The 19,551-nt window shown below is 34.5% G+C and overlaps 2 protein-coding genes and 2 long non-coding RNA genes across 5 annotated transcripts; all 4 read right to left on the bottom strand.

Moving 5' to 3' along the window:
• Positions 1-1,461: 1,461 nt before the first annotated feature.
• LOC148172189 (uncharacterized) lies at positions 1,462-1,731 on the bottom strand. Its single transcript, XR_015770373.1, has 3 exons — positions 1,704-1,731; positions 1,566-1,657; positions 1,462-1,513 (listed from the first exon to the last, which is right to left on the bottom strand). It is a non-coding gene; the product is annotated as an uncharacterized LOC148172189 (long non-coding RNA).
• Positions 1,732-6,746: 5,015 nt separating this feature from the next.
• On the bottom strand, positions 6,747-8,669 carry LOC148172188 (uncharacterized). The gene is made up of 2 exons (XM_088041308.1): positions 8,280-8,669; positions 6,747-6,826 (listed from the first exon to the last, which is right to left on the bottom strand). The coding sequence occupies exon 1, from the start codon at positions 8,645-8,647 to the stop codon at positions 8,327-8,329; it is 321 nt and encodes a 106-aa protein (XP_087897434.1). The 5' UTR covers positions 8,648-8,669; the 3' UTR covers positions 6,747-6,826; positions 8,280-8,326.
• An 810-nt stretch (positions 8,670-9,479) lies between these two features.
• Positions 9,480-18,789, bottom strand: LOC148172187 (uncharacterized). 2 transcript variants are annotated; one of them, XR_015770433.1, is made up of 3 exons: positions 18,675-18,789; positions 10,103-10,351; positions 9,480-9,594 (listed from the first exon to the last, which is right to left on the bottom strand). It is a non-coding gene; the product is annotated as an uncharacterized LOC148172187 (long non-coding RNA). The 2 variants fall into 2 exon arrangements; XR_015770432.1 differs by lacking the exon at positions 9,480-9,594 and having other exon boundaries at positions 9,730-10,351.
• Positions 18,731-19,186, bottom strand: LOC148172186 (uncharacterized). Its single transcript, XM_088042414.1, has 2 exons — positions 19,079-19,186; positions 18,731-19,030 (listed from the first exon to the last, which is right to left on the bottom strand). Exons 1-2 carry the CDS (start codon positions 19,091-19,093, stop codon positions 18,731-18,733), a joined length of 315 nt encoding a protein of 104 aa, XP_087898540.1. The 5' UTR covers positions 19,094-19,186.
• Between the last annotated feature and the right edge of the window lie 365 nt (positions 19,187-19,551).

Genomic DNA, 19,551 nt, shown 5'->3' with positions numbered 1-19,551 from the left:
ACGACTAAAACACTTGAAACACTTCCATGAATGTTTCAGAACACAAAATTTCACGTGGGAACACTAAAAACTTGTGTTTTTACGCGAAATTGGAGAGCCGGCCACTTACAACAAATGACATCTACCGAACTGACGACAGCTGCCGTCTGTCAAACTACAGCGCGGGACTTTTGAAATTTGAAATTGGTAGAGTTGGAGTTGGAAATGAAAAGTCTACGTTTAGTTTAGGTTGCAGATAAGCACAAAGATCACAAATTTTTATTTAAATTTTTCATTATTCTCCTGATGTTGATATGTACACAACGAGTTAACCTCAAAACTTGCTAAATTCAGTTTTTCTTCAATTTTCTATCTAAAGAATTTAAAGTCAGATTTACACGAAAGAAATTTGGAAAATTTACACACGAGGGGTTGACTGATGGCAATGAGCGCCTACTTTTTATAAGGTGTCTGCAATTTTTGATTGGTCTCAAAAATAAGCATTTCTAAAACCTCAAAAATTGCAAGATTCAATTTTCTCTTAACCTTCTCCCTAATAAATAATTGATTTACCCCCAATAATCGAATATTTCCAAAAGAAACTCGAAAAGCCAAAAGCTAAAACAGAACTCCCCTTTCTTGGTTAAAATGGACCAACCCGATTCTGTTGGAAAAATCGTGAAATTTACCTTAATTTACACTGTTTTGGCTGGTGACCACGACGAAAACACTTGAAACACTTCCATGAATGATTCAGAACACAAAATTTCACGTGGGAACACTAAAAACTTGTGTTTTTACGCGAAATTGGAGAGCCGGCCACTTACAACAAATGACATCTACCGAACTTTCGACAGCTGCCGTCTGTCAAACTCTAGCGCGGGACTTTTGAAATTTGAAATTGGTAGAGTTGGAGTTGGAAATGAAAAGTCTACGTTTAGTTTAGGTTGCAGATAAGCACAAAGGTCACAAATTTTTATTTAAATCTTTCATTATTCTCCTGATGTTGATATGTACACAACGAGTTAACCTCAAAACTTGCTAAATTCAGTTTTTCTTCAATTTTCTCTCAAAGAATTTAAAGTCAGATTTACACGAAAGAAATTTGAAAAATTTACACACGAGGGTAGACTGACAGCAATGAGGGCTTACTTTTTTATAAGATGTCTGCAATTTTTAATTGGTCTCAAAAATAAGCATTTCTAAAATCTGTGTTTTTGGCTCTACAATTTTGAAATTTAATAGAGTCAATATACGAATCAAAAAAAGTAACTTTCCCAAATTTCATAACTGTTGCACTAAAATTACCAAAATTACGAATTAAATCAAAATCAACTCAAAATGCTTCTTTTGGAAAAAAATGTTCTATAGTTTCTTCATCATATAGAGCCGCTGATACAACCAACATCACCAACGACTTAACCTCAAAAATCGCAACATTTAATTTTCTCTTAACCTTCTCCCTAATGAAGAATTGATTTACCCCCAATAATCTTTGAATGTTTCCACAAGAAACTGGATGAACCATCTGGCTCTACAACAGAAGTCCCCGTTCTTGGCTTTGTTGGAAAAATCGTGAAATTTACCTTAATTTACACGGTTTTGGCTGGTGTCCACGACTAAAACACTTGAAACACTTCCATGAATGTTTCAGAACATAAAATTTCATGTGGGAACACTAAAAACTTGTGTTTTTACGCGAAATTTGAGAGCGGGACACTTACAACAAATGACACATTCCGAACTTTCGACAGCTGCCGTCTGTCAAACTCTAGCGCGGGACTTTTGAAATTTGAAATTGGTAGAGTTGGAGTTGGAAATGAAAAGTCTACGTTTAGTTTAGGTTGCAGATAAGCACAAAGGTCACAAATTTTTATTTAAATCTTTCATTATTCTCCTGACGTTGATATGTACACAACGAGTTAACCTCAAAACTTGCTAAATTCAGTTTTTCTTCAATTTTCTCTCAAAGAATTTAAAGTCAGATTTACACGAAAGAAATTTGAAAAATTTACACACGAGGGTAGACTGACAGCAATGAGCGCTTACTTTTTTATAAGATGTCTGCAATTTTTAATTGGTCTCAAAAATAAGCATTTCTAAAATCTGTGTTTTTGGCTCTACAATTTTGAAATTTAATAGAGTCAATATATGAATCAAAAAAAGTAACTTTCCCAAATTTCATAACTGTTGCACTAAAATTATCCAAATTACGAATTTCAGTCAAGGACGTGGAAACTTTCACTTGTCTCAAAAATTAAAATTTCTAAAATCTGTGTCATTGCGACGCAAAAATAGTAACTCCCCCAAATTTCATAGCTGTAGCACTAAAACTACCAAAATTACGAATTTTACTGTACTAGAGGACGTGACCATCAATGCGCTCGTCTAAACTTCGTAACAGCCCCTAGGGATGTTTATTGGAAACAGCTAACGTCTTGGGCAAGTTTGCCAAAGACCATGAATGGAGAGAAAAGAAAACAAACAAACCTTCCATCCTTCCTCAACAAGCAGCGATGCATCCAGAACTCCAGATCTCACGTTTTCAAAAAACCAATAGAAAGAACTTCGTGCTCCCGCAATGAAATCAGCAACACTCTGAATATTTCCCAGTCACTGAACGACATCTTCGACCACTGGAAAAAGAACATTTGACTTTGACTTAAAACATGTTTAAATTTAACCTTTTTCATCCACATTGCAGTAAAGCAACACCTTTTTCGTGATGTTATGCTCCTGGATCACTTCACTGTACTCTGGGAGCTGAATGAGTGGTTTCTTCAATTCTGTGCAATAAGTTGCAGAGTCCTTCAACGTTGAGCGACGACAACCGCCTTTTCGACATCTTAGGCTATGGGTGGTACCATCAAGATGCTGCAAGATGTGTGTAGTCATGAGAAGACCATCATCTATATACTCAGTCTCTTAATAATAAACTCTGGTAATGAAGTTGGAACCTGAAATACCACAAAACATTATAAAGCTGGGATTCAAACAATTTTCAGCTTACCTGCCTTTAAAAATTTCTATAAAGACCCGGAAATTTGTTGCAAATCAAATCCAAGACTAAATACCTTCAAATGAACTTCTTAACTTGTGTGATTTCTTTGGACCATTCCCAGAAGAACGAGAAAGTAAAGAATTTGTTGTGCTCTGAAAATAAGTCTTAATTAGTAAGAATTATTTCGCTTCAACATGCAGCATATAGGCAACCAATTATACACCTTAGTAATTTTGTGGTAAGTTAGTAACTTTTCTTTCTTAGGTTGATGCCAGTTTGCACCAACCGTTCAACCAATCAAAATTAAGCAAGCATTTCTAAAATCTGTGTTTTTGGCTCTACAATTTTGAAATTTAATAGAGTCAATATACGAATCAAAAAAAGTAACTTTCCCAAATTTCATAACTGTTGCACTAAAATTACCAAAATTACGAATTAAATCAAAATCAACTCAAAATCCATCTTTTGGAAAAAATGTTCTATAGTTTCTTCATCATATTGAGCCGCTGACACAACCAACATCACCAACGACTTAACCTCAAAAATCGCAACATTTAATTTTCTCTTAACCTTCTCCCTAATAAAGAATTGATTTACCCCCAATAATCTTTGAATATTTTCGCAAGAAACTGAAAAAACCATCTGGCTCTACAACAGAACTCTCCGTTCTTGGCTTTGTTGGAAAAATCGTAAAATTTACCTTAATTTACACGGTTTTGGCTGGTGACCACGACTAAAACACTTGAAACACTTCCATGAATGTTTCAGAACACAAAATTTCACGTGGGAACACTAAAAACTTGTGTTTTTACGCGAAACTGGAGAGCCGGCCACTTACAACAAATGACATCTACCGAACTGACGACAGCTGCCGTCTGTCAAACTCTAGCGCGGGACTTTTGAAATTTGAAATTGGTAGAGTTGGAGTTGGAAATGAAAAGTCTACGTTTAGTTTAGGTTGCAGATAAGCACAAAGATCACAAATTTTTATTTAAATTTTTCATTATTCTCCTGATGTTGATATGTACACAACGAGTTAACCTCAAAACTTGCTAAATTCAGTTTTTCTTCAATTTTCTATCTAAAGAATTTAAAGTCAGATTTACAAGAAAGAAATTTGGAAAATTTACACACGAGGGGTTGACTGATGGCAATGAGCGCCTACTTTTTATAAGGTGTCTGCAATTTTTGATTGGTCTCAAAAATAAGCATTTCTAAAACCTCAAAAATTGCAACATTCAATTTTCTCTTAACCTTCTCCCTAATAAAGAATTGATTTACCCCCAATAATCTTTGAATATTTCCGCAAGAAACTGAAAAAACCATCTGGCTTTACAACAGAACTCTCCGTTCTTGGCTTTGTTGGAAAAATCGTAAAATTTACCTTAATTTACACTGTTTTGGCTGGTGACCACGACGAAAACACTTGAAACACTTCCATGAATGATTCAGAACACAAAATTTCACGTGGGAACACTAAAAACTTGTGTTTTTACGCGAAATTGGAGAGCCGGCCACTTACAACAAATGACATCTACCGAACTGACGACAGCTGCCGTCTGTCAAACTCTAGCGCGGGACTTTTGAAATTTGAAATTGGTAGAGTTTGAGTTGGAAATGAAAAAGTCTACGTTTAGTTTAAGTTGCAGATAAGCACAAAGGTCACAAATTTTAATTTAAATCTTTCGTTATTCTCCTGATGTTGATATGTACACAACCAGTTAACCTCAAAACTTGCTAAATTCAGTTTTTCATCAATTTTCTCTCTAAAGAATTTAAAGTCTGATTTACACGAAAGAAATTTCGAATATTTACACCGGAAGGTAGACTGATAGCAATGAACGCTTACTTTTTTATAATGTGTCTGCAATTTTTGATTGGTCTCTAAAATAAGCATTTTTAAAATCTGTGTTTTTGGCTCTACAATTTTGAAATTTAATAGAGTCAATATACGAATCAAAAAAAGTAACTTTCCCAAATTTCATAACTGTTGCACTGAAATTACCAAAATTACGAATTAAATCAAAATCAACTCAAAATGCTTCTTTTGGAAAAAAATGTTCTATAGTTTCTTCATCATATAGAGCCGCTGATACAACCAACATCACCGACGACTTAACCTCAAAAATCGCAACATTTAATTTTCTCTTAACCTTCTCCCTAATGAAGAATTGATTTACCCCCAATAATCTTTGAATATTTCCACAAGAAACTGGATAAACCATCTGGCTCTACAACAGAAGTCCCCGTTCTTGGCTTTGTTGGAAAAATCGTGAAATTTACCTTAATTTACACGGTTTTGGCTGGTGACCACGACTAAAACACTTGAAACACTTCCATGAATGTTTCAGAACACAAAATTTCATGTGGGAACACTAAAAACTTGTGTTTTTACGCGAAATTTGAGAGCCGGACACTTACAACAAATGACACATTCCGAACTTTCGACAGCTGCCGTCTGTCAAACTCTAGCGCGGGACTTTTGAAATTTGAAATTGGTAGAGTTGGAGTTGGAAATGAAAAGTCTACGTTTAGTTTAGGTTGCAGATAAGCACAAAGGTCACAAATTTTTATTTAAATCTTTCATTATTCTCCTGATGTTGATATGTACACAACGAGTTAACCTCAAAACTTGCTAAATTCAGTTTTTCTTCAATTTTCTCTCAAAGAATTTAAAGTCAGATTTACACGAAAGAAATTAGAAAAATTTACACACGAGGGTAGACTGACAGCAATGAGCGCTTACTTTTTTATAAGATGTCTGCAATTTTTAATTGGTCTCAAAAATAAGCATTTCTAAAACTGTGTTTTTGGCTCTACAATTTTGAAATTTAATAGTCAATATACGAATCAAAAAAAGTAACTTTCCCAAATTTCATAACTGTTGCACTAAAATTATCCAAATTACGAATTTCAGTCAAGGACGTGGAAACTTTCACTTGTCTCAAAAATTAAAATTTCTAAAATCTGTGTCATTGCGACGCAAAAATAGTAACTCCCCCAAATTTCATAGCTGTAGCACTAAAACTACCAAAATACGAATTTTACTGTACTAGAGGACGTGACCATCAATGCGCTCGTCTAAACTTCGTAACAGCCCCTAGGGATGTTTATTGGGAACAGTTAACGTCTTGGGCAAGTTTACCAAAGACCATGAATGGTGAGAAAAGAAAACAAACAAACCTTCCATCTTTCCTCAACAAGCAGCGATGCATCCAGAACTCCAGATCTCACGTTTTCAAAAAACCAATAGAAAGAACTTCGTGCTCCCGCAATGAAATCAGCAACACTCTGAATATTTCCCAGTCACTGAACGACATCTTCGACCACTGGAAAAAGAACATTTGACTTTGACTTAAAACATGTTTAAATTTAACCTTTTTCATCCACATTGCAGTAAAGCAACACCTTTTTCGTGATGTTATGCTCCTGGATCACTTCACTGTACTCTGGGAGCTGAATGAGTGGTTTCTTCAATTCTGTGCAATAAGTTGCAGAGTCCTTCAACGTTGAGCGACGACAACCGCCTTTTCGACATCTTAGGCTATGGGTGGTACCATCAAGATGCTGCAAGATGTGTGTAGTCATGAGAAGACCATCATCTATATACTCAGTCTCTTAATAATAAACTCTGGTAATGAAGTTGGAACCTGAAATACCACAAAACATTATAAAGCTGGGATTCAAACAATTTTCAGCTTACCTGCCTTTAAAAATTTCTATAAAGACCCGGAAATTTGTTGCAAATCAAATCCAAGACTAAATACCTTCAAATGAACTTCTTAACTTGTGTGATTTCTTTGGACCATTCCCAGAAGAACGAGAAAGTAAAGAATTTGTTGTGCTCTGAAAATAAGTCTTAATTAGTAAGAATTATTTCGCTTCAACATGCAGCATATAGGCAACCAATTATACACCTTAGTAATCTTGTCGTAAGTTAGCAACTTTTCTTTCTTAGGTTGATGCCAGTTTGCACCAACCGTTCAACCAATCAAAATTAAGCAAGCATTTCTAAAATCTGTGTTTTTGGCTCTACAATTTTGAAATTTAATAGAGTCAATATACGAATCAAAAAAAGTAACTTTCCCAAATTTCATAACTGTTGCACTAAAATTACCAAAATTACGAATTAAATCAAAATCAACTCAAAATCCTTCTTTTGGAAAAAAATGTTCTATAGTTTCATCATCATATTGAGCCGCTGATACAACCAACATCACCAACGACTTAACCTCAAAAATCGCAACATTTAATTTTCTCTTAACCTTCTCCCTAATAAAGAATTGATTTACCCCCAATAATCTTTGAATATTTCCGCAAGAAACTGAAAAAACCATCTGGCTTTACAACAGAACTCTCCGTTCTTGGCTTTGTTGGAAAAATCGTAAAATTTACCTTAATTTACACGGTTTTGGCTGGTGACCACGACTAAAACACTTGAAACACTTCCATGAATGTTTCAGAACACAAAATTTCACGTGGGAACACTAAAAACTTGTGTTTTTACGCGAAATTGGAGAGCCGGCCACTTACAACAAATGACATCTACCGAACTGACGACAGCTGCCGTCTGTCAAACTCTAGCGCGGGACTTTTGAAATTTGAAATTGGTAGAGTTGGAGTTGGAAATGAAAAGTCTACGTTTAGTTTAGGTTGCAGATAAGCACAAAGGTCACAAATTTTTATTTAAATTTTTCATTATTCTCCTGATGTTGATATGTACACAACGAGTTAACCTCAAAACTTGCTAAATTCAGTTTTTCTTCAATTTTCTATCTAAAGAATTTAAAGTCAGATTTACAAGAAAGAAATTTGGAAAATTTACACACGAGGGGTTGACTGATGGCAATGAGCGCCTACTTTTTATAAGGTGTCTGCAATTTTTGATTGGTCTCAAAAATAAGCATTTTTAAATCTGTGTTTTTGGCTCTACAATTTTGAAATTTAATAGAGTCAATATACGAATCAAAAAAAGTAACTTTCCCAAATTTCATAACTGTTGCACTAAAATTATCCAAATTACGAATTTCAGTCAAGGACGTGGAAACTTTCACTTGTCTCAAAAATTAAAATTTCTAAAATCTGTGTCATTGCGACGCAAAAATAGTAACTCCCCCAAATTTCATAGCTGTAGCACTAAAACTACCAAAATTACGAATTTTACTGTACTAGAGGACGTGACCATCAATGCGCTCGTCTAAACTTCGTAACAGCCCCTAGGGATGTTTATTGGAAACAGTTAACGTCTTGGGCAAGTTTGCCAAAGACCATGAATGGAGAGAAAAGAAAACAAACAAACCTTCCATCCTTCCTCAACAAGCAGCGATGCATCCAGAACTCCAGATCTCACGATTTCAAAAAACCAATAAAAATTCTCCATAAACTTCCGTTCCCTGATGTTTCCTTGACTTCACAAAATTTCTCACAAGACACCAGATGACCTTCAAAGCCTTTGTAGTATTTTCTTTCTTGACAACTGCATCTCGATGATGCTGTTTCCGTTGGTTGAGTTCCTTTGGGCCTTCTCTGGAGAACCACTCGTTTTCTGCTCGTAGACTCGTCAGGTTTGGAAACGTTGCAAACTTCGTGCTCCCGCAATGAAATCAGCAACACTCTGAATATTTCCCAGTCACTGAACGACATCTTCGACCACTGGAAAAAGAACATTTGACTTTGACTTAAAACATGTTTAAATTTAACCTTTTTCATCCACATTGCAGTAAAGCAGCACCTTTTTCCTGATGTTATGCTCCTGGATCAATTCACTGTACTCTGGGAGCATTGAATGGGTGGTTTCTTCAATTCTGTGCAATAACTTGCAGAGTCCTTCAGGGTTGAGCGACGACAACCGCCTTTTCGACATCTTAGGCTATGGGTATCATCCATCGATTCAGTCTCTTAATAATAAACTCTGGTAATGAAGTTGGAACCTGGAAATACCACGAAACATTTCAAGGCTGGAATTCAAACAGTTTTCAGCTTACCTGCGTTTAAAAATTTCAATAAAGACCCATCAATTTGTTGCAAATCAACTCCAACTCTAAATAGCTTCAAATGAACTTCTTAACTTGTGTAATTTCTTTGCTACCATGCCCAGAAGAACGAGAAAGTAAACAGTAAAGAATTCTGGTAGTTTCTTGTTAAATCATGAACATAACCTCAATGTGTGCTGTCAAAATAGTCAAGTTAAGACATACGTTAAGATAGAGACACAATAATTTTTAATAATTAATAGAATCGTAACCAAGTCGTAAATGTTAAATCAGACTTTAGATTCTTACTCCTGAGGACAAAATTAATAAAAAGAGTATTTTCTTGCTTTAATTTTCATCGAAAAACTGCAAACCAAATAAAAGTTTGAAAAATTAATAAAACATTAACGGAGCGTCTGATCAAAAAATCTTTGACGGATTCTTGTTCCTGAGGTCCAAATTGATGGAAAAAGTCGGTTTCAAAGAAATTTTATTTTTTGTCGAAATCGCCAAAAATCCATGATGTTTAGTCTTTGAACTTTTTTTGGCGAAAAACGCGAAAGTTCGCAGATCGACACGAAACTATGCACATGGCATAATTTGACATTTCCACATCCATTTTTGGTCTCCGTTCCTCGCTATCTGCAAGATTTTTTGAGAAAATGCAAATTAAAAATTTTAAAATTCAATTTCCCGCGTCAAGCAATCTGTCAACGAAGCATAGAAGCTAGGACATGCGTCAACAGTCTTTAGTCCATAAATAATATTAAATAAAATATTAACAAAGTCGTAAATCTTAAATCAAAGTTCAGATTCGTTTTTCTGAGGTTAAAATTAACAAGTTAAGTAGTTTATTGTATTTATTTACACCGAAAAGTGAGAGAAGTTTTTCCATAAAAGCCACCTAGCGGAATAACGCCGAAGTTGATAGTTCACGCCTCCTCTCACCAGAGGGCTAAACTTTTGTTTTTAAAACTTACAATTTTTGAATCAAAACCATTTGCAGGAATAAGGAAGAATGATAAAAAACAATACCCTCAAATTAAACTAAAGGAGTATTAATAAAATAAAAAAACACAAACTCGACACTCTCCCTCCTTCTTGCAAAAAGTGTGAAAAAGTTTCATTAGGAACATGTTTGTTGGCTTACCTAAAAAAGACGAGGGAAACAATCTGAAATGGACGAAACTATCCATTCTTAATTAATGGTAATTGATTATTGCTCTAATTCCAACTGATCCAAGAGCCAAGAGCCAAGGTTAGTCCTTCGCAAGTGGCGCTTCCTCAAAAAAATCTCATTTAACGACTTCTTCAATTCTTGTAGATCATTGTTGTTTTTATATGCTGATGTAACCGCAGCCAGCTTGTCGGACATTTCAGTGCTCATTTCTTTTTCCGACTAAAACAAACCAAATAGTTTTAGGTGTTAATCTTCCTCTGATACTACAAAAGCCATGACATCATAAAGACACTAAATTTAAATCCCAGATTTGGAATCTGCGTAAAATTCTGCGTTCACTGATGTATAATAACTCGAGTTTACTCTAAAAAATAAGCGAGATATCGATATGAGAAGTTTGGCCATAGTTTTAGTCATGAATTTTTGCGAAAATTTGCAAATTTCGACTTTTGGAAAATCTAAAAACGATTTCTTATGTAAAAAATCGCGAGAAAAACGATGCCGCAAACCGCATTCCAATATCTGAAATAGTTTTCGAGATATCGAGCATGAATTGTTTGGAACCTTCAAAAATTTGGCCATCTGGCGACAACCCAAAAATTCAAACGGCCATAACTCAGTTATTTGTTGTCGGATCTGAATTTAAATTCCAGATTTGGATTCAGCGTGAGATTCTGCGTAAAATGAGTCGAAATTTATTGAGTTTACCTAAGAAATAAAGAAAGCATTGACCAAAAACTGTTTGGAAGTGGTCATTTTGGGGTGATTTTCAATCAATGTTTTCAAAATGAAAATGACGTTTAATAGCATTGAATTATATATCAGTCGAAAGAGGAGCTCAAAATCTATCTACTGGCCCAATTTGAGATCGATCAAACAAACGGTTTAGGAGTTATGCCCAAAAATAAAAAAAAATAAAAATTTTCATCGTTTGAGTCGCAATTTTTTTTCGCGAAAAATCGACTATCGAATTTTGGGCTTTTAAGCACTTTTTCTAACGTAAAATGAGCCGAGAAAAACGATGGCGCAAACCGCATCTCAATATCTCTAATAGTTTCCGAGATATTTAACTTTGAAAATTGGGAAAAATGAGAAAAAATGAAAATCAACTATCCGAAACTTTGATCGTCCATAACTCAGTTATTTATTGTCGGATCTGAATTTAAATCCCAGATTTGGAATCTGCGTAAAATTCTGCGTTCACTGATGTATAATAACTCGAGTTTACTCTAAAAAATAAGCGAGATATCGATATGAGAAGTTTGGCCATAGTTTTAGTCATGAATTTTTGCGAAAATTTGCAAATTTCGACTTTTGGAAAATCTAAAAACGATTTCTTATGTAAAAAATCGCGAGAAAAACGATGCCGCAAACCGCATTCCAATATCTGAAATAGTTTTCGAGATATCGAGCATGAATTGTTTGGAACCTTCAAAAATTTGGCCATCTGGCGACAACCCAAAAATTCAAACGGCCATAACTCAGTTATTTGTTGTCGGATCTGAATTTAAATTCCAGATTTGGATTCAGCGTGAGATTCTGCGTAAAATGAGTCAAAATTTATTGAGTTTACCTACGAAATAAAGAAAGCATTGACCAAAAACTGTTTGGAAGTGGTCATTTTGGGGTGATTTTCAATCAATGTTTTCAAAATGAAAATGACGTTTAATAGCATTGTATTATACAGGGTCCGGCAACACTTGTGTCCATCCCCAAAATCGTCTTTATTTTTAAAGATAAAATTTTGAAACTTTGCATACGCTCACAGTTGACAAAGCTCTAGAAGCTGACCTAAAAATTTGTTTTTTATCACTGATAGTTTTGGCGTCGCAACGCCTTAAAAATGTAATTGTTAGGTAATTGTGAGGGTTTGTGATATCAACCCCTAATTTAATTTTTTTTCAATATAAATATGTTAAAAATATCTGAGTGGTTATTTTAGATTCAATGCAAATTGGTTTCAAAATTTGAGAAAAAAATGCTGTTTTATCAAGTTAGTTTCCAAGTTCATTACGTCAAAATTGGGAACTACGTTTACACCCATCTGTCAACATCTTGTGTCACAAATGACATCTATCCTTTGGCTCGCTTTAGATTGTAACAAAAGTCTTACTTGGTGAAATTGTCACTTTGTCGATGTTAATTAACGATTTCCGGTGTCCATAAAGTGCAACATGTCCGTGTTAATCAAAATTAACCTTTATAAAAGTGAGTGAAGTGACTTGTGAAATTTTGGTGTAAACGTAGATTGCCGCGGCACTGTCATAATTTTGAAAACTAATTTGATAAAAAAACGTTTTTTTCGCAAATTTTAAACACAATTTGCATTAGATTTAAAATGAAAACTCAGATATTTGTACCACAGTTATGTTGAAAAAAAATTGAATTCGCGAATATTTCCGCAAAAACTCAAAAATCGCTAAAAATTATACTTCTTAGGCGTCGCGACGCCAACCATACCGAGATAAAAAAATAATTTTTTGCGTCAGCTTCTAGAGCTTTGTCAACTATAAGCGTATGCAAATTTTCAAAATTTTATCTTTAAAAATAAAGACGATTTTGGGGGTGGACACAAGTGTTGCCGGACCCTGTATATCATTCGAAAGAGGAGCTCGAAATCTATCTACTGGCCCAATTTGAGATTGATCAAACAAACGGTTTAGGTTTTATGCCCAAAAATAAAAAAAAATAAAAATTTTCATCGTTTGAGTCGCAATTTTTTTTCGCGAAAAATCGACTATCGAATTTTGGGCTTTTAAGCACTTTTTCTAACGTAAAATGAGCCGAGAAAAACGATGGCGCAAACCGCATCTCAATATCTCTAATAGTTTCCGAGATATTTAACTTTGAAAATTGGGAAAAATGAGAAAAAATGAAAATCAACTATCCGAAACTTTGATCGGCCATAACTCAGTTATTTGTTGTCGGATCTGAATTTAAATCCCAGATTTGGAATCTGCGTAAAATTCTGCGTTCACTGATGTATAATAACTCGAGTTTACTCTAAAAAATAAGCGAGATATCGATATGAGAAGTTTGGCCATAGTTTTAGTCATGAATTTTTGCGAAAATTTGCAAATTTCGACTTTTGGAAAATCTAAAAACGATTTCTTATGTAAAAAATCGCGAGAAAAACGATGCCGCAAACCGCATTCCAATATCTGAAATAGTTTTCGAGATATCGAGCATGAATTGTTTGGAACCTTCAAAAATTTGGCCATCTGGCGACAACCCAAAAATTCAAACGGCCATAACTCAGTTATTTGTTGTCGGATCTGAATTTAAATTCCAGATTTGGATTCAGCGTGAGATTCTGCGTAAAATGAGTCAAAATTTATTGAGTTTACCTACGAAATAAAGAAAGCATTGACCAAAAACTGTTTGGAAGTGGTCATTTTGGGGTGATTTTCAATCAATGTTTTCAAAATGAAAATGACGTTTAATAGCATTGAATTATATATCAGTCGAAAGAGGAGCTCAAAATCTATCTACTGGCTCAATTTGAGATCGATCAAACAAACGGTTTAGGAGTTATGCCCAAAAATAAAAAAAAATAAAAATTTTCATCGTTTGAGTCGCAATTTTTTTTCGCGAAAAATCGACTATCGAATTTTGGGCTTTTAAGCACTTTTTCTAACGTAAAATGAGCCGAGAAAAACGATGGCGCAAACCGCATCTCAATATCTCTAATAGTTTCCGAGATATTTAACTTTGAAAATTGGGAAAAATGAGAAAAAATGAAAATCAACTATCCGAAACTTTGATCGGCCATAACTCAGTTATTTGTTGTCGGATCTGAATTTAAATCCCAGATTTGGAATCTGCGTAAAATTCTGCGTTCACTGATGTATAATAACTCGAGTTTACTCTAAAAAATAAGCGAGATATCGATATGAGAAGTTTGGCCATAGTTTTAGTCATGAATTTTTGCGAAAATTTGCAAATTTCGACTTTTGGAAAATCTAAAAACGATTTCTTATGTAAAAAATCGCGAGAAAAACGATGCCGCAAACCGCATTCCAATATCTGAAATAGTTTTCGAGATATCGAGCATGAATTGTTTGGAACCTTCAAAAATTTGGCCATCTGGCGACAACCCAAAAATTCAAACGGCCATAACTCAGTTATTTGTTGTCGGATCTGAATTTAAATTCCAGATTTGGATTCAGCGTGAGATTCTGCGTAAAATGAGTCAAAATTTATTGAGTTTACCTACGAAATAAAGAAAGCATTGACCAAAAACTGTTTGGAAGTGGTCATTTTGGGGTGATTTTCAATCAATGTTTTCAAAATGAAAATGACGTTTAATAGCATTGTATTATATATCATTCGAAAGAGGAGCTCGAAATCTATCTACTGGCTCAATTTGAGATCGATCAAACAAACGGTTTAGGAGTTATGCCCAAAAATAAAAAAAAATAAAAATTTTCATCGTTTGAGTCGCAATTTTTTTTCGCGAAAAATCGACTATCGAATTTTGGGCTTTTAAGCACTTTTTCTAACGTAAAATGAGCCGAGAAAAACGATGGCGCAAACCGCATCTCAATATCTCTAATAGTTTCCGAGATATTTAACTTTGAAAATTGGGAAAAATGAGAAAAAATGAAAATCAACTATCCGAAACTTTGATCGGCCATAACTCAGTTATTTGTTGTCGGATCTGAATTTAAATCCCAGATTTGGAATCTGCGTAAAATTCTGCGTTTACTGATGTATAATAACTCGAGTTTACTCTAAAAAATAAGCGAGATATCGATATGAGAAGTTTGGCCATAGTTTTAGTCATGAATTTTTGCGAAAATTTGCAAATTTCGACTTTTGGAAAATCTAAAAACGATTTCTTATGTAAAAAATCGCGAGAAAAACGATGCCGCAAACCGCATTCCAATATCTGAAATAGTTTTCGAGATATCGAGCATGAATTGTTTGGAACCTTCAAAAATTTGGCCATCTGGCGACAACCCAAAAATTCAAACGGCCATAACTCAGTTATTTGTTGTCGGATCTGAATTTAAATTCCAGATTTGGATTCAGCGTGAGATTCTGCGTAAAATGAGTCAAAATTTATTGAGTTTACCTACGAAATAAAGAAAGCATTGACCAAAAACTGTTTGGAAGTGGTCATTTTGGGGTGATTTTCAATCAATGTTTTCAAAATGAAAATGACGTTTAATAGCATTGAATTATATATCAGTCGAAAGAGGAGCTCAAAATCTATCTACTGGCCCAATTTGAGATGGATCAAACAAACGGTTTAGGAGTTATGCCCAAAAATAAAAAAAAATAAAAATTTTCATCGTTTGAGTCGCAATTTTTTTTCGCGAAAAATCGACTATCGAATTTTGGGCTTTTAAGCACTTTTTCTAACGTAAAATGAGCCGAGAAAAACGATGGCGCAAACCGCATCTCAATATCTCTAATAGTTTCCGAGATATTTAACTTTGAAAATTGGGAAAAATGAGAAAAAATGAAAATCAACTATCCGAAACTTTGATCGTCCATAACTCAGTTATTTATTGTCGGATCTGAATTTAAATCCCAGATTTGGAATCTGCGTAAAATTCTGCGTTCACTGATGTATAATAACTCGAGTTTACTTTAAAAAATAAGCGAGATATCGATATGAGAAGTTTGGCCATAGTTTTAGTCATAAATTTTTGCGAAAATTTGCAAATTTCGACTTTTGGAAAATCTAAAAACGATTTCTTATGTAAAAAATCGCGAGAAAAACGATGCCGCAAACCGCATTCCAATATCTGAAATAGTTTTCGAGATATCGAGCATGAATTGTTTGGAACCTTCAAAAATTTGGCCATCTGGCGACAACCCAAAAATTCAAACGGCCATAACTCAGTTATTTGTTGTCGGATCTGAATTTAAATTCCAGATTTGGATTCAGCGTGAGATTCTGCGTAAAATGAGTCAAAATTTATTGAGTTTACCTACGAAATAAAGAAAGCATTGACCAAAAACTGTTTGGAAGTGGTCATTTTGGGGTGATTTTCCATCAATGTTTTCAAAATGAAAATGACGATTAATAGCATTGAATTATATATCAGTCGAAAGAGGAGCTCAAAATCTATCTACTGGCCCAATTTGAGATCGATCAAACAAACGGTTTAGGAGTTATGCCCAAAAATAAAAAAAAATAAAAATTTTCATCGTTTGAGTCGCAATTTTTTTTCGCGAAAAATCGACTATCGAATTTTGGGCTTTTAAGCACTTTTTCTAACGTAAAATGAGCCGAGAAAAACGATGGCGCAAACCGCATCTCAATATCTCTAATAGTTTCCGAGATATTTAACTTTGAAAATTGGGAAAAATGAGAAAAAATGAAAATCAACTATCCGAAACTTTGATCGGCCATAACTCAGTTATTTGTTGTCGGATCTGAATTTAAATCCCAGATTTGGAATCTGCGTAAAATTCTGCGTTCACTGATGTATAATAACTCGAGTTTACTCTAAAAAATAAGCGAGATATCGATATGAGAAGTTTGGCCATAGTTTTAGTCATGAATTTTTGCGAAAATTTGCAAATTTCGACTTTTGGAAAATCTAAAAACGATTTCTTATGTAAAAAATCGCGAGAAAAACGATGCCGCAAACCGCATTCCAATATCTGAAATAGTTTTCGAGATATCGAGCATGAATTGTTTGGAACCTTCAAAAATTTGGCCATCTGGCGACAACCCAAAAATTCAAACGGCCATAACTCAGTTATTTGTTGTCGGATCTGAATTTAAATTCCAGATTTGGATTCAGCGTGAGATTCTGCGTAAAATGAGTCAAAATTTATTGAGTTTACCTACGAAATAAAGAAAGCATTGACCAAAAACTGTTTGGAAGTGGTCATTTTGGGGTGATTTTCAATCACTATTTTTAATGTAAAAACGACGTTTAATACCTTTGTATTATACAGGGTCTGGCAACACTTGTGTCCACCCCCAAAATCGTCTTTAATTTTAAAGATAAAATTTTGAAAATTTGCATTCGCTTATAGTTGACAAAACTCTAGAAGCTGACGCAAAAATTTGTTTTTTTATCACGGTATGGTTGGCGTCGCGACGCCTAAGAAGTATAATTTTTAGCGATTTTTGAGTTTTTGCGGAAATATTCGCGAATTTATTTTTTTTTCAACATAACTGTGGTACAAATATCTGAGTTTTTATTTTAAATCTAATGCAAATTGTGTTTAAAATTTGCGAAAAAAACGTTGTTTTATCAAGTTAGTTTTCAAAATTATGACAGTGCAGCGGCAATCTACGTTTACACCAAAATTTCACAAGTCACTTCACTCACTTTTATAAAGGTTAATTTTGATTAACACGTACATGTTGCACTTTATGGACACCAGAAATCGTTAATTAACATCGACAAAGCAGACAAAGTGACAATTTCACCAAGTAAGACTTTTGTTACAATCTAAAGCGAGCCAAAGGATAGATGTCATTTGTGACACAAGATGTTGACAGATGGGTGTAAACGTAGTTCCCAATTTTGACGTAATGAATTTGGAAACTAACTTGATAAAACAGCATTTTTTTCTCAAATTTTGAAACCAATTTGCATTGAATCTAAAATAACAACTCAGATATTTTTAACATATTTATATTGAAAAAAATTAAATTAGGGGTTGATATCACAAACCCTCACAATTACCTAACAATTACATTTTTAAGGCGTCGCGACGCCAAAACTATCAGTGAAAAAAAACAAATTTTTACGTCAGCTTCTAGAGCTTTGTCAACTGTGAGCGTATGCAAATTTTCAAAAATTTATCTTTAAAAATAAAGACGATTTTGGGGGTGGACACAAGTGTTGCCGGACCCTGTATATCATTCGAAAGAGGAGCTCGAAATCTATCTACTGGCTCAATTTGAGATCGATCAAACAAACGGTTTAGGTTTTATGGCCAAAAATAAAAAAAAATAAAAATTTTCATCGTTTGAGTCGCAATTTTTTTTCGCGAAAAATCGACCATCGAATTTTGGGCTTTTAAGCACTTTTTCTAACGTAAAATGAGCCGAGAAAAACGATGGCGCAAACCGCAACTCAATATCTCTAATAGTTTCCGAGATATTTAACTTTGAAAATTGGGAAAAATGAGAAAAAATGAAAATCAACTACTATCCGAAACTTTGATCGGCCATAACTCAGTTATTTGTTGTCGGATCTGAATTTAAATCCCAGATTTGGAATCTGCGTAAAATTCTGCGTTCACTGATGTATAATAACTCAAGTTTTCTCTAAAAAATAAGCGAGATATCGATATGAGAAGTTTGGCCATAGTTTTAGTCATGAATTTTTGCGAAAATTTGCAAATTTCGACTTTTGGAAAATCTAAAAACGATTTCTTATGTAAAAAATCGCGAGAAAAACGATGCCGCAAACCGCATTCCAAAATTACGAATTTTACTGCACGTGACCATCAAATGCACTCGTCTAAAGTTGGTAGCAGCCCCTAGGGATGTTTATTGGTAACAGTTAACGTCTAGCGCAGGTTTGCCAAAAACCATAAATGGAGAGAAAAGAAAACAAACCTTCCATCCTTCCTCAAACAAGCAGCGATGCATCCAGAATTCCAGATCTCGCGTTTTCAAAAAACCAATAAAAATTCTCTATAAACTTCCATTCCTTGATGTTTCTTTGACTTCACAAAATAGTTGACAAGACACCAGATGACCTTCAGAGCCTTTGTAGTATTTTCTTTCTTGACAACTGCATCTCGATGATACTTTGTTTCCGTTGGTTGAGTTCCTTTGAGCCTTCTCTGGAGAAACACTCGTTTTTTGCTTGTAGACTCATCAGGTTTGAAAACGTTGCAAACTTCGTGCTCCCGCAATGAAATCAGCAACACTCTGAACATTTCCCAGTCACTGAACGACATCTTCAACCACTGGAAAAAGAACATTTGACTTTGACTTAAAACATGTTTAAATTTAACCTTTTTCATCCACATTGCAGTAAAGCAGCACCTTTTTCATGATGTTATGCTCCTTGATCAATTCACTGTTCTCTGGGAGCACTGAATGGGTGGTTTCTTCAATTCTGTGCAATAACTTGCAGAGTCCTTTAGCGTTGAGCGACGACAACCGCCTTTTCGACATCTTAGGCTATGGGTATCATCCATCGATTCAGTCTCTTAATAATAAACTCTGGTAATGAAGTTGGAACCTAAAATACCACGAAACATTTCAAGGCTGGAATTCAAACAGTTTTCAGCTTACCTGCGTTTAAAAATTTCAATAAGACCCATCAATTTGTTGCAAATCAACTCCAACTAAAAATAGCTTCAAATGAACTTCTTAACTTGTGTAATTTCTTTGCTACCATGCCCAGAAGAACGAGAAAGTAAACAGTAAAGAATTCTGGTAGTCTCTTGTGCAAGCAGGATCGTTGTTAATCATTTGTTGTACT

This window comes from Gnatocerus cornutus, chromosome 7, assembly GCF_029298725.1.
Source record: "Gnatocerus cornutus isolate USDA-ARS CGAHR chromosome 7, icGnaCorn1.1, whole genome shotgun sequence".
Taxonomy (NCBI): Eukaryota; Metazoa; Arthropoda; class Insecta; order Coleoptera; family Tenebrionidae; genus Gnatocerus; species Gnatocerus cornutus.
The sequence above is the reverse complement of the archived record's forward strand: the minus strand, read 5'-3'. Positions and strand labels throughout refer to the sequence as shown.

Coding starts and splice junctions, on each gene's coding strand:
- LOC148172188 (XM_088041308.1), bottom strand. CDS start 8,647: ATGTTCTTTTTCCAGTGGTCGAAGATGTCGTTCAGTGACTGGGAAATA.